We start from the raw sequence: 15,159 nt of genomic DNA, 5'->3' as shown, positions 1-15,159 counted from the left end.
CGGTTCTCACCCCGGCACCTCCAGTAACTGAAGAATAGTTTTAAATTTTGTAACTTCCCTGTCCTTGCAGAAATTCTAAATGATAATGTGTACAACCTTGGAGGGTGGTTAAGTCGATTGTATTTACAAAGGTCTTGGAGCTAGTTAGCACACTGTGCCATAAAGAATACCGTAATTTGTACATGCATGAAAATGCTTTTATGGAGAGTCAAGTACATTTCAAGCCAAACAATTCATAATTAGCTGCCTCTTCCCAGCTTATGTGAACGTATTACATCAAAGCCCCCTGCCTTGTACCCATGCCACCATCAACAAATAAACCCTTTTGATTAGTAAATGACTGTTATTTAGAAAAAATTTATATTTATTATTTATATTATATAATTATATTATGTAAGTATTTATTATAGAGATTATATTATTTATGTTATAATTTATTTATGAAAAGATGTCATCTCAAGCGTGTTTACTTAGGTTTAGGTACTGACAAATGAAAGTCTGACTAAGACTTCTCTCTTGAACATTGTTAGGGACTGGAAGCGTTTCACCTTATTTAATGCATTGTTTAAATCTATAAAACCATTTGATGGCGAAGTAGTAATCAACTCAGAATAGCCTCTGGGTTAAAGTTGCCTAAACTTCTTCAGTGGCTGATAGGGACTTAGTATTTAGCTAATGATTTTGACATCATGTGGAAAGACGGTTGACTTTTGATTGCTAGTTCTTTTGGCCTAAAACTAGGCCGTTGCAGATGTCATCTGCAAGTTGGGCGTTCCGTAACGGTGCCTCGTCACTTAACCCTCCCCTCTGTGTGTTCTTTTCCAAGCACCATATGTGAAGGTGTATCTGTTGGATAATGGAGTCTGCATAGCCAAAAAGAAAACAAAGGTGGCGAGAAAAACACTGGAACCCCTTTACCAACAGCTATTATCTTTCGAAGAAAGTCCCCAGGGGAAGGTTTTACAGGTATTTACTGAATGATTTCTCCCTTATATAGGAAATGGACTCAGACGTTAGACCCACATGTCTTACCGCATTCCCTTCCATTGCTCTTAGCTGGAATTCTTGGGAAATGGCAATGCAGTGACCCATGTTATCAAGCCGTGGACGCTGTGGTTTCCTTTCCAGTGAGCTAGAGAGTTGCCAGCCCCCATCAGACACAAACTCCAGTTTCCCCAGACTCCTTAGGATGTGAATAGTCCAGTACACTTTTCTTCATGTGCCTTTGGATTCTAGCAGTTCAAGACCACTATCCCAGCGATTAAAACACAACTGTGGAATTTGATGTTTGATGATAGCATGTTGACCAAATGTATTTTATTTTGCAAGTTTCCATGTGCATAACGATGCTGACCTCACTCTCCTTTTTCTTTTGCCAACAGATCATTGTCTGGGGAGATTATGGTCGCATGGATCACAAATCCTTTATGGGAGTGGCCCAGATACTTTTAGATGAACTGGAGCTATCCAATATGGTGATTGGATGGTTCAAACTTTTCCCCCCTTCCTCCCTAGTAGATCCAACATTGGCCCCTCTGACAAGAAGAGCTTCCCAATCCTCTCTGGAAAGTTCAACCGGACCTTCTTACTCTCGTTCATAGCAGCTGTAAAACTGTTGTCATAGCAACCAGCGTTACAAAAAACAAAAAACAAAAAACAAAAAAAAAAAAAAACAAAAAAACAACCCACAGGTCGCAAACCCTGGTAACACTGCATGCTTAATGTTGTGTCTTCTGAGCCTGTTTCTAGGGATACAAAGCGATCCTGTGTTCTCAGAGGAAGTTGCACACATTGTGCCCTAAAGATGGTCCTCAGGTCAAAGAGCAGAGTTATGAAGAACTATCAGGCTTGGAGTTCAAGAACACTTGAGTTTGGGTCCAATCTGAAGCCATGGATTAATCTCAAAGAATCAGTCAGTTTCATGCAACAAAAGCCCTTTTCAATGGCACCTTTCTATTTTTATCGTTCCTTTTTCTTCATTTCTCTGACCCCAAAGCCCTATTATGCCACAGAGATGGAGCTCTACAGTCATGAAGCCATGTTACGAGTCAAGGAGTGAAGTCCTCGGAAGCATCAGGTGAAAAGCGGGAGACCAAAGAAGTGGTCCGGGACAGACATCCGCCCTCCTCTGCACAGGGACCAGGAGCAGCCCGTCCAGCGTAAGCCATGGCCGACTTCAGAGCTCCAGCAGGCACGCCATTCCCTAATGCCATGATGTGTTGGACTCTGAAAAACAAAATTCTGTGGCTCCACTGTACTGAATGAAATTAAAGAAACTTTTTTTGCATGGACACAGATTAGCTGAATACTTAAATTATTTTCTTGGGGCTGCAACTTGCAAAAAAAAAAAAAAAAGAATAAAAATCAGCCATTTTCAACAATTTATATTATTTTTAAAAATAAATTTCACTATTGCATGGTTTTAAAGGGGGAAGAGAATGCAACAGGGTGGTACAAAGACACACCATGTTTATTCTTTAATCATAGTCTGTGTTTTGGCAGACATTACAAATGAGAATACTTTCTAGAAGATACTTAAAATTCTCTTTATGTGACAAATTAGCATACTATATTCAATTTATTTCCATGTTAAATATACAAATCTTAAAAAGTTCAATATGTGCAAATTGTTCACATCTTTCTTCCTCTTCTCTGTCTCACTTTTCCTCTCTTCTCTTTTAATCTTTCATTTTCTCTCTCCCTACCAGAGTGAACATTATACTAAAAGATTACAAGTTTTTGACCTGATACTCCTTATACCCCATGTTTGATTCAGAGCTGTAGATGCTTCTGAATTTATGAATTTCTCAAGAGAAAAAAAAAAACACCAAAAACTAAGAGCTTTCTTTATTTCAAGCATGTTGAAAAGGATTTTGCAACATGACTTGGGAGTACATTCAAGTAAGTCAGCATGTATTTGATAAAGAAGATATTTGAACTTTTGCAATTTATTGTACAGTGCATGGTACTTTTCTTTTCACCTTCAAAGTTCAGTTTACAGGAAAACCCTAAAATCATGTGCCCATTGTAATGTCTAATAAATTTGTTTTTAGCACCAGCATTATTCATACAGGGGTTAAAGTATTATTTCTAGAAGGTCTTAGGTTTTGTTTTTTAATTTTTAATTAATTAAAGCAATTTCTTTAGCCAATTTCCATTTACTACGTGAATAGAAAAACACTGCTAAAAATTTGGAGCCTGAAACACAGGGCTGTTTATTAATTCATTTTTCTGTAGTAAAATACAATTTTTCACAAATTATATTTCTAAAGAAATATAGTAAACATAAATATGCAACAAATAATTTTAAAGCTCCAATTTTTAGGTGACTCAAAGAAAGTCAGTTTGCCTATTAATAGTTCTTTGATGCCATCACCAAAAGTCTACACCCCAAGTCCCTCAAGGTCAAACCCCTGCCTTTGGTTTTATAGACAGTCATTACCATTGGGTAGTGCTGCAAGGTCAAGATTCTCTTAAGTTCCCCTCTTGAGAGGAAAAATCACTGGTTAATATAATAAAGCCACCCATACTTTCTGTTTCTTTATGTACACTTTGATAACACATTCCTACAGGTTGATTTTAATTTCTTGCAGAAACTTTTGAAATCCACATACATACCACTTAAGGCCATGCACAAAAATTGCTTCCTTCTTTCTTTTTTTTTTTTTTCCTTTTTAAATTCCATGCTGACCATTAAAAACCATCATGCTTGATATGTGCAAAAGTTAAAATGAGTATCACTAAAAATGCCTTCTCTTTATGTGGTGCAATATGAATTACACTGAGACTGTGTCTTGACCTTGTGTGATCTACGATGGCCCCAGGTAAAGTTGTCAAAAGAACGAATAAAAACTCTATGGAAATAATTTAGACACTTGTGTACCAGCAGCAATTAATTTAATAGACCTGTAGTGTCTATACTCTCCCTTAGAATAAACGTTTACCATTTTCCTGATATGAAGATGCAGTCACATAATTTTTTGTGCATATTCCTATAAAAATTATTTCTAATTTTAATAAGAAGGACATGACTGTATGGAATATTTGTACATACTTGTCATTATGCAGTATTTATTTAAAAAGTGGGTGTATTTTTTTTTAATTTTCACATGTCTGCACCTCGACTTGTGGTTTAGTCGTGTAAATAGCACTACTCCAGTGACCATTGCTGCCCTGTACATAGTATGTTTTAAAAGTAAAGGGAATTCCAGTTGGGGGAAAAAAAAAAAAGGGCAGATTAGTCCTGTAACGAACACCAACTAATGTAAATCACATTCATTCTGGTGATGGTATTTAACACTTTAAATAAAACATTTTCTTTACAGACGTTGTATGCATGGCTTTCTCTGACTTCTCTTCTCCCCATCCCAAGCCTGCTGCCACTTTTCCCCGAACACACGCGTTGTTTCAATACAACAAAATCATCTTTTCTTACTTCTCCATGACAGAAGCAGCTGCTGGTCTTAGCAAACAGCCCTCGGTAGAGCGTGTTTTCAGAGTGCCAAAGGATCTCGAACTACACCAGTAGAAGTTGCTGCTTTTCAAAAAGGTGGTTATTCTGTGTGGGGTAGAGACAGATTGGTGTTCTGGATTGAGATGCTTTCTGTTAAGTGACTCAGCAGCTCACAGAGTCTCAGAGCGAACTGAGTGAGATTTCTGAGTCAGTGTCCCCCCCTCCACGGAGAGCAGAGTCCTAGAGAACCTCACGCAGATGCTGCCATTTCCTGGGTGAAGGTGACAGGAGTGACAGTGGGTTTTCCGCCACTGTGTCAGTTCAGCTTTGTGGGGGTGGGGGGCGCTTTCTCCGCTGGGGAGACACCTGTGCTAACATGACAGGGAACAACCTGTCCAGAGACCAGCTTCTCTCCTGTGGCTCCGGGTGGGAAGGTTTCTCCATCTCCTAAGGCAGTTCCTCAAACTGGAAGAAAAAGCCCCAGCAGAGTTCTGATGGAAGTCCTCCCTGGCTGTAAATTTAAAAGGAAGCTTAGTTATTACAAATCCAAACCTAGTTCTCTCTCTGTTCTTGGAAATCACCATTTCTTCCATCTAAGGACTCCATTTCAGCTCAGTCCTCCATGCCTATCCCAGATTACTTTTCATTATTCCATTCCATTCTTCTAACTCCTGTTATAACCACCCCCTTGCCTTTCTTCTATGCCCTCTCCTGAAAAGCCCTTCTACCTCCTCAAAAACAATCCACACTGGTCCCTCCCTGCAACCCCTAGCTCAGGATGGAGCTCCTCTAAAGCTCTTCCTGACTGAACCCCAGCAACAAGACTGCTGTTGATGCCAACACCTTCACTTTCCCAGGAACTGCCAGTCGAGGCACCACAAGCAGCAGTAAAGGACGTGGGGGTCAGTCTTGCAGGGGCTGACAGAGGAATGGTCAAAACGTCACCGAAGCTGTCTGCCAGTACTGGCTAACTCCCAGGAGTGTAAGCAACTGACTTCTATATCACAAACCAGTTTGGTTTTTTTCCTTTTAAATTAGACTCTAAGGACTGGTTCCTGACTCTGCCACTTACTTCCGTTCTCCTTTGACAACGTCATTTATATTCTGAGTCTCACTACCCACAGCTGCAAGACGGGATAATAAAGCTACCCAGTACGTTGGGTTGTCACAGGGATTAAACAAAATACCGTACGGAGAACACACGGCACCGAGACTGTTAACTATTATGAGCATAAATAATTAATTAGGAGGTCTTAAAAACCAGTTCGTTCTTTGCTGGTCTGTCTCATTAAAGGCACAAGTCTTCCTAAGGAGACACGTTATTTTCTCTGGACACTCAGGGCCAAGCTGGATTGGAAGGTAGCTGTGCTGGGCTCCCTGCAGACCACATCTGATCTTCCCTGAAGAAGAACATGCCCGGGCGCCTGGGTGGCTCAGTGGGTTAAGCCGCTGCCTTCGGCTCGGGTCATGATCTCAGGGTCCTGAGATCGAGTCCCGCATCGGGCTCTCTGCTCGGCGGGGAGCCTGCTCCCTCCTCTCTCTCCGCCTGCCTCTGTCTCTACTTGTGATCTCTCTCTGTCAAATAAATAAATAAATCTTTAAAAAAAAAAAAAAAAAAAGAACATGCCCCCAGTGGGTTCAGCCAACTATCATCAGGGCTCCATAAAAGAAAGACCCCAGGAAGAAATCTCAGCAAGTCAGCTCAGGGCCTCCTCAGAAGGGAGCACTTAGCAGACAGGGTTGGGCAATCATCCAAAAGATGGGACCTTAAAAATACCCTGGGAGAGTTCACTGCACTTGGGCTGGCTCTCTGTCCTGGAAAGTCAGTGATGGCAGCGGAAGTCCCAGGTCCTGAGAGATCACATGACATGGGAGCAGGGTGACCTCAGAATCCTGAGAGACAGAGCCCTGAGCTCCTTATCATGTACCTTCTCTGATGGTTTCCTAGGCCAGAAATTGGTCAGGCTCTTCTCTGCTTCTCACCTCCAGAGTCTGGGCTCCCCTCTTATCATTAGTCTGGCTGGTGGGATGCTGGGGACAACAGACTTTCTGGGTGTCCAGGCAAAGACAATGGAGAACCCCTACAGACTACACGGGGGACTGGTGATATACTGACATACCCAAACCCTGACGCTGATGACTTGAGCCGTATCTGGGAGTGATGAACAGCACGACAGCAAGAAATTGTGTGTTAGATAATCCTAAGCCTTTCTTAGCAAATTTCAAGCTCTTGATGGAGAAATTTTGGAAATTGCGAGAAAGTGTATGTGTTGCCTAGTTCATTCTTGACTTATTATAGCCAAGAACTTTGTGTGCTGACAGACAAAACAAAAAACAAAAAAAAAAAAAACAAAAAAACAAACAATGTTTTGGTGGTAAGGGGGAACAGGACAGGGGCTGACTCATCCTGAATATTCTGAGTTCTGACCAGTGCTGAGCACTCAAAGTTGATAATCTAGTCTCTAGGTACAAACTTGGTGCCTGAAGACTTAGAGAAATAATCCCAAATTCACAAAATCAAAACTCTAGTTCTTCAGCCTTTCCCAGAAAAAGTGATAGGGTATAACCTAGTCTCGGGTCTTAAAATGATCTAAGAGACAGGCTCTTCGAATATCCAGGAATCATTTCTCTTCCAAGTGGATCGGTCCTCGATCTCTGGATACCAATAGGGACATCTTTTCTGTCTTCTATCTTTTCTATGGTCATAGTAAATCACATTTCGGTTCTCAGGTGTAAATACTGTTACTTTTCATTCAAAGCTGTGCCTCAAACACTATCACTCATTTTTCATGATACCAAAGAGGAAATGGGAGTTGGGAGGATAAAGAGGGAAAGAAGAGCATGGGAAAGGAGGGGACTGGGAAAGAAAAGGCCCCTGAACAACCTAGTCTTTAATGAGATTTGGTCTGTTTTCCAACTGTCTAGAATGTGGTCCGTTTTCTCACACCTGGCTGGAGTGAGCCAGGTGACTGTGTGAATGCGAATGAGCCCCAGGGACAAAATGGGAACAGAAATAAACACTTGGGGGGCGCCTGGGTGGCTCAGTGGGTTAAGCCGCTGCCTTTGGCTCAGGTCATGATCCCAGGTCCTGGGTTCGAGCCCCACATCGGGCTTTCTGCTCAGCAGGGAGCCTGCTTCCTCCTCTCTCTCTGCCTGCCTCTCTGCCTACTTGTGATTTCTCTCTGTTAAATAAATAAATAAAATCTTTAAAAAAAAAAAAAAGAAAGAAACACTTGGAGGTGTCTTTTAATGATAAGACTTATATCCAGGGTCTTGTTGGAGAGCTAAGTGTGCCTTGAATGTGAAGGAGAAGGGTCATGGCTTTTGAGCGGACACTCAGAAAAGAGAGAGCCCCTCCAATGGGCTGGAGTTAAGTTTGAGGGACACGAACCACACGCACAGAGAGCAGGACCACAGCGGCTCAGAGATGGAAAGGTCCTCCTCTTAGAACACAGTAAGCAGCAGTGGGAATACCTCGAGGCTGCTACAATATGTGTGCTATTTCTCCTTTCTCTTCCTTTAATATGGAATGCCCAGCTGGATGTCTTTTTCTTTTTTCTTTTTTTTTTTTTTTGTTTTAAGATTTTATTTATTTATTTGATATAGAGAGCAAGAGAACGTGTACTCGCATGCTTGAGAGAGAGCCTAAGTATGGGGTACGGGTTGGAGGGAGAGGGGGAGGGAGAAGCAGGCTCTCCTCTGAGTCTGGAGCCAGAGGCAGGGCTCAGTTCCAAGACTCCGGATCCAGGACCTGAGCTGAAGGCAGCCGCTCAACCAACGGAGCCACCCAGGCACCCCCGGATGCTTTTTCTTATCTGCAGCTCCAGTCATTTTATCAGCTGCCTTTCAAACACAGCATTTTGCATTCCCAGGATATGAAACAAGGTGGGGCTCAGGGGTCTTAGAACGTGAAGGCACCAGAAATCACTTGGCGGGAGACGGCAGATGGCAGAATTGTTCAGGTCTTGGCATCCCAGTGCTTAAAGGGCTGCTTGCCACTTGCTCTAGTCTCCCCTGTATCGTTGGTCTTCTTAATAAAGGAAACCCTGAAGAATACACTGCAGGACAGTACGTTCTCTATATTTTATTACTCTTTTAAATAGGCTTTATGTCTGTATATTTTTAAAAATTCTGTTCAAGCACTAGTAATGTCATGGTGAGTAAGACATCATTCCAGACTCCAAAAGGACTTCCCTGAATATGACCAGAGTGTATGCTTCCATATCTAAAATAAATCTGTTGTGAGATACGATATATGCTAGACAGGAACACAGATGAAGAATTGGTTAATATTCTTTAGGAAGGTCGCCTGAAGGAGGTGAGATTTTCTGTTTACTGCTGACTTACTCTATTTCAGCTCACTTACTCATCTGCCACAGAGGTACGTAATGGCCATTTCAAAGAGTTGCAGGGGTTGAAATGACAAAAGAAATGACCAGTTCCAATACAATTGAGTATATAATAAGTACTCAACTGAAGTTATTTCTTGTATTAACTAGGAACTGTGTTCAGCATAGGTAAGAGAGTCTACAGTGAAAGCAGCTTGTTCTTCCAAGGTTCCTTCCTGGTTAGAAGATGGCAGCTGTAGCTCCTGCCATCACATCGACAGTCCCAGGAGAGAAAAAAGAGGAAGAGGGAATAGCCACCAGGCAGGTGGGTAAATAGTTTGAATGCTTTCCAAGAAGTTCTGCCCAAGACTTCTACACTTAGAGGGGAAAGATTCTATATTTGAACATCAAGTATTGTGCTAGCTGTAGGATTTTTGTTGATGCTCTATCATACTGAGAAAGTTAACCTTATATTCTCAATTCACTGAGAGAAAGAGCTGTTAAACTTTGTCAAAGCCTTTTCTCCCTTTTTTGAGCTGCTTATATGGCTTTTCAGCCATATCCTGTACTATATGAATTACATGGATTGATTTTTCTAGTGTTAAGCCATTTAAAAATCTGGAAAGAAACACAGCTTGATTATGAGGTATTATCTTCTCTCCGTATTGCTGGACTCGATTTAATAATGTTTTGTTAAGGATTCTTACTTCTGTATTCAGATATTGGTCTTTAATTTTCTCTCTTTGTAATATTTGTCAGGCCCGTTATCTGGGCTACGATGGCCCCATGAAAAAAACTAGTTGGCAAGTGGTTTCTCCTCTATTTTCTGAATAGATTTGTGTAAAGCTGGTATTATTTCTTTCCTAAATATTTGTCAGACTTCACCAGTGAAACCAGCTAAGTCTGGAATTTTATTTGTGGGAAATTTTTGATTACAAATGAAATTTGTTTAATAAATTAAAGGCTGCTAGAGTATCTTTCAGCGTTGGCTATGATTTCCAACCATTTGTTGACTTCATGTAAGTGGCTGAATTTTGTCATTATAAAGATATTTGAACTATTTTTTGCCTTCCTTTAAATTTCCGTAGAATTTAAAATAATGGTCCCTCCTTTGCTCTTGTTAGTGATAATTTTCTCTTTTTCTTGATCAGACTTGCTAACGGTTTATCAGTTTTGTTACTCTTGTCAACATGCCAATTTTTGGCTTTGTTATATTTCTATATTCGTTGTTCTCTTTTTCACTGATTCCTGCTCTTTATTATTTCCTACCTTCTACTTCAAGTACGAATTTTCTCGTTTCCTAAAGTAGAAGCTTGGATCATCGACTCGAAACCTTTCTTCTTTTCTAATATCCTTCTAGTTATACATATCTTTTTGCACATTGCTGTAACCGCATCGCTCAAAAACTCACCAGCATTTTCACTGTCATTCAGGTAAAAGGCTTTATCATACTTTGCGATTGCTATTTGCATCCGTAGTGTACTGTCCACTTCCAAGTATTTGAGCATTTTCTAGGTTATCTTGTTATTGATGTCTACCTTAATTCTAATTGGACCAGAAAACAAATTCTGCAAGATTTTGATTGTTTGGTGTCTATGAGGACATATTTTATTGTCCAGGATATTGCTTATCTTGGCAAACAATCCCGGTGCACTTAAAAGAATGTTCTTTCTGCAGTTGCTGGGTGTGGTGTTCACGTTCTGTAAATGTTAATTAGGTGGAGTTAGTTGATATTATTTGCAAGAATCTTCAATATCTCCATCAGTCACTGCGAGAGAGGTAATGAAATCTGCAACTTCCTGGAGGTGAGTCGATTTCCCCCTTTCACTCTTTCCGTTTTTTTCCCTCATGTTTTCTGAGCCTCTGTTATGAATGGCAAGACACATTGTTGTGTCTTCCCGATGAATTACATCGTTTTTATTACGCGGTATCCTTATCCTACCGATAATATCCTTCGTCTGGAATTTTACTTTGTGTTGAAATACTTTTACCAGCCTTCTGGCACTCGCTGCTTCTACCCTTCACCTGCACATGCTAGTTCATTCAATTGAGTCCCTGTCTCCTTTATGGCTGGCTTTTGCTTTGCAATCTATTCTGATAGTTTCTTCCTTTTCTTGGAAAGTTTAATTCCTTGACATTTAGTCCCACTGTTAATATGTCTGGGTTTAAGTGTACCCTCTCGATATTTCTTGCCAACTTATCCTATCTGCTTTTATCTTTTCTTGTCCTGTCGTTTGGATTAATGTATTTTTTTTTTAAAGATTTTATTTCTTCATTTGACAGAGAGATCACAAGCAGGCAGAGAGGCAGGCAGAGAGAGAGGAGGAAGCAGGCTCCCTGCTGAGCAGAGAGCCCGATGTGGGGCTCGATCCCAGGACTCCGAGATCATGACCTGAGCCGAAGGCAGCGGCTTAACCCACTGAGCCACCCAGGCGCCCCATGGATTAATGTATTTTTAAAAATTCCATTTTAATCTCTGTTTGCTCTACATTGATTTTTTTTTTCTGGCTGCTTCTAGATAAATGACAAATGAATTCTTAACTTATTACTGTCCACTGACAGTTAATATTTTACGAGTTCACTTAAAATATAAGGACCTTATAGTAGCAAAATTCTTATCTTGCCTATCTTTTTTTGCTATTGTTATTATTTGTCTAAGCAATGAAACACCACAATGCAAGGTATTAGTTTTGCTTTTTTTAAAATATTTTTTTAAATTTTATTTATTTACTTGACAGAGCAGAGAGCCCTATGTGGAGCTCAATCCCAGGACCCTGAGATCATGACCTGAGCTGAAGACAGAAACTTAACCCACTGAGCCACCCAGGTGCCCCTTAGTTTTGTTTTAGATAATCAGTTGTCTTTCAAACAAATTAAGAGAAGGAAAAATATATTCTTTCATATTTTTTTGATAATATTTCCTATTTCTGGTTTTCTCATTCTGTTGTAGAGTCAGCTTTCTACTTAGTGTTGGATTTCCCTTAGCATTTCTTACAACACAGGTCTGCTGTCAACAAATTCTCTAAGCTTTTGTTATTCTGAAAATAGCTTTATTTCACCTTAATTTTTGAAGTATACTTTTACTGGATAGCTCAGTTTCTTTCCTTCTGTTACAGAATGTTAATGTTGTCATCTCATTCTTGTCTGACTTCCATTCTTTATGATGAAAAGTCAGTCCTAATTCATGCTTTTCCCCCTTTTTGTAACTTCTTTTAAAAAACAATAAGACGGGTGCCTGGGTGGCTCAGTTGTTAAGGTCTGCCTTCGGCTCGGGTCATGATCCCAGGGTCCTGGGATCAAGCCCTGCATAAGGCTACTTGCTCAGCAGGGAGCCTGCTTCTCCCTCTGCTGCTGCTCCCCCTGCTTGTGCTCTCTCTCTCTCTCTCTCTCTCTGACACATAAATGAAATTTTTTTTTAAGATTTTATTTATTTCTTTGACAGACAGAGATCACAAGTAGGCAGAGAGGCAGGCAGAGAGAGAGAGGGAAGGAAGCAGGCTCCCCTCCAAGCAAAGAGCCCAATGTGAGGCTCCATCCCAGGACTCTGAGATTATGACTGGAGCCAAAAGCAGAGGCTTTAACCCACTGAGCCACCCAGGTGGCCCATTAAAAAAATAAATAAAATCTTAAAAAAAAAAAGTACTACTGCTTTTAAGATTTTCCTCTTTACATTTGGTTTTTAGCAATTTGCCTACATTTTACATAGATGTGCCTCCGTTTGTATTCTCTTTGTATTTAAACTACTATTAAGTTCACTGGTAGGCTTTCTGGATCCTGTCAGGCTTGCTTCATTCTTTGTTAGGGCAGGTCTTTCTCTGTTTTGAACTTTGTCTTCGAGCACGGCCCTCATTCCCAAGGCATGGTCTTTCTGAAGTCCAGCTGAAAGTGAAGTAGGTGGGAAGTGTCTCTAATCTGGCTGATCTAGAAGTCCAACATCTTCCACCATTAGAACACCCAGAATGAGAATTATCCCTGCAACCCAAAATAATGGAGGATCAGAAGTAAGATTCAACAGAGGAGGCTCATGGGTAGGAGGATCTTAAAAAGCAGGCATTTAAGGCTGTAACTGCGTCGCGGTCATGGTGTAGTGTTATGGGGCACTATGGTGGCTCAGTGCCCCGAGCCCCCATCTGGTGGCTGAGCACCTGGTGGCTCAGTCGGTTAAGTGTCTGACTCTTGACACCTGCTCGTGCCTTGATCTCAAAGTGTGAGTTGAAGCCCAGCGTTGGGCTCTGCACCCCACGTCAGGCTCCACCTGGTGAGCTTACTTCAAAAGAATGAAAATAAAAATAACACTCTGCCAGTATGTTTTGCTAGATCTTGAATTTAGAACCATCCTTCAGCTCCAGACTGCCCAAGGTCCTATCTTATTTTCGTTCTCCTCTTCTTAGATGTCCAAAGGATTCTCCTAATCTTTTTATGTAAAATGGGCATTAACCCCATCCCCTTAACTTAAGCTACCTTGAGTGCATCTCAAGGTCTCAATAAAAAAGTGTTTATTTAATCAAAGACTCAAGCTGAAACTGTAACACACCTATCGTTCAGAATATTTGGTTAGCTATGACACCAATCCTTTCATCAAATCTGAGCATTCTGTCACTGCAGGAAGAAACCTAATATATTAAGAACAGAGTAGCAACCCAAAGCCCAGAGGTATTTTCTGATCATACTGGAAAATTCCTCAGTTCTCTTGGCTTCAGTCATAACAGATGATATAAAACAGTGGTTCTCAAACTTGAGTGTGTATCAGAATCGCCAAGAAGGCCTTGTTAACATGTAAGTGTTTAGGCCCCATTACTAGTGCTTTTGATTCGATAGGTCTAAGAAAGGACTCAAGAATGTGCATTTCTGGGGCACCTGGGTGGCTCAGTGGGTTAAGCTTCTGCCTTCGGCTCAGGTCATGATCTCAGGGTCCTGGGATCAAGCCCCGCATCGGGCTGTCTGCTCAGCAGGGAGCCTGCTTGCCCCCCGCCCTGCCTCTGCCTGCTGCTCTGCCTGCTTGTGATCTCTCTCTCCTTCTGTCAAATAAATAAAATCTTAAAAAAAAAAAAAAAAAGAATGTGCATTTCTAACAAGTGTCCACGTGTGGTTGGTCAGGGGACCACTGATAGGGAGAGTTCCCAGAGCAAGTTCATGTCTGTGTTTGTCTGTGTTATGCTTCCCTCCTATAGAGAGTCACCAGCCTTTGTCACTCATTACTTTACAACATGATGTCATCCACAGTCCCAGGGGGTGATTGGGTAAGGGTGGAAGCCGATATCCAAGAGCAAGGAGAGGGTTATGAAGCAGTCATTTCATTAACAATGATTTTTTTTTTTAATGGAAGAAATGACAACATGGAGATTTGAGTGTTTCCGGTACTGACTGCGCTATGAACAAATAGCCATAAGTATACAGCTGAAGTCTGGCTGTGTCTCTTCAAGATACTATATGGGAAATGCTAATGATATTTCTAATATTTAGGCCATTATTAGCACCAGCAGTATATCTCTAATTCACATAAAATGAAATTTCATAACCCAGTGTTGGTCCATTTTTTTATTAGTTATAATACTGAAAAAACAACAATAGCGACCCTCATTACTGCCTAGGCTTTGTTCTCTGTTTTATCGTAATGTGAACTGCCCAAATGCAGTCTCTTAGTCACACAAATTTTCTGTGAGTTGAGGTGACATCCTGGTGCTGCTTCATTTAAAAAGAGTTTATTAAAAAAACACCCAAAGTCAAGAGCTGTACTCTGTGGAGGAGCCACAGATGTTCAGGATATGGTGACTTAGGGAGAAAACCCTACTGTCCAGTAGGGGAGAGGAGACTTCTGCCAATATTACAGTGACAGCAAGAGGTAGAGAAGAGCAAGAGCCAGAGGGGTCAGAGAAGAGCCACCATTGGCTGGAGTGATCAAGAGAAGGTTCTGTGAAGAACGTGGCCTCTCAGCAGAATTTTTGAAAGTCGACTTGGGTTTTGACTGTCATATGTGGGAAGAAACACAAAGACAGGGAATTAATTGTAAGAGCACCAGAGGTAAACCACTCAGGCTGTGTCCCATTTATAATGAGCTACATGGCCTAGTGCTCATGTACAATCCATACAAAGAAGTCATGGGAGGGAATGTCTGGATGGCTCAGCCATTAAGGGTCTGCCTTCAGCTCAGGTCATGATCTCAGTGTCCTGGGATCGAGTCCCGCATTGGGCTCCCTGCTCAGTGGGAAGCCTGCCTCTCCCTCTGCCCTACCCCCTGCTTGTGTGCATTCTCTCTGTCTCTCTCAAATAAATAAATAAAATCTTAAAAAAAAAAGAAGTCCTGGGAGAAGGGGGTCGAGGTAAGAAGAACAAGGTCTCAAATGCCAAATCAAGAATTGAGAGTTTATTCCGCAGACG

At 41.2% G+C, this 15,159-nt stretch overlaps 1 protein-coding gene across 40 annotated transcripts in view; it reads left to right on the top strand.

Moving 5' to 3' along the window:
- The window catches only part of RIMS2 (regulating synaptic membrane exocytosis 2), a 587,006-nt gene extending 582,696 nt beyond the window's left edge, over nucleotides 1-4,310 (top strand). For all 40 annotated transcript variants that reach the window (XM_047727198.1, XM_047727199.1, XM_047727164.1 and 37 more), the window contains 2 exons: nucleotides 827-966; nucleotides 1,383-4,310. In XM_047727198.1, the coding sequence (XP_047583154.1) occupies nucleotides 827-966; nucleotides 1,383-1,601 (359 nt within the window). In that variant the 3' untranslated portion in view covers nucleotides 1,602-4,310. The remainder of the gene's footprint in view (nucleotides 1-826; nucleotides 967-1,382) is intronic.
- The last annotated feature ends 10,849 nt before the right edge of the window (nucleotides 4,311-15,159 follow it).

Source organism: Lutra lutra, chromosome 4 (assembly GCF_902655055.1).
Source record: "Lutra lutra chromosome 4, mLutLut1.2, whole genome shotgun sequence".
Lineage (NCBI taxonomy): Eukaryota > Metazoa > Chordata > Mammalia > Carnivora > Mustelidae > Lutra > Lutra lutra.
The sequence above is the reverse complement of the archived record's forward strand: the minus strand, read 5'-3'. Positions and strand labels throughout refer to the sequence as shown.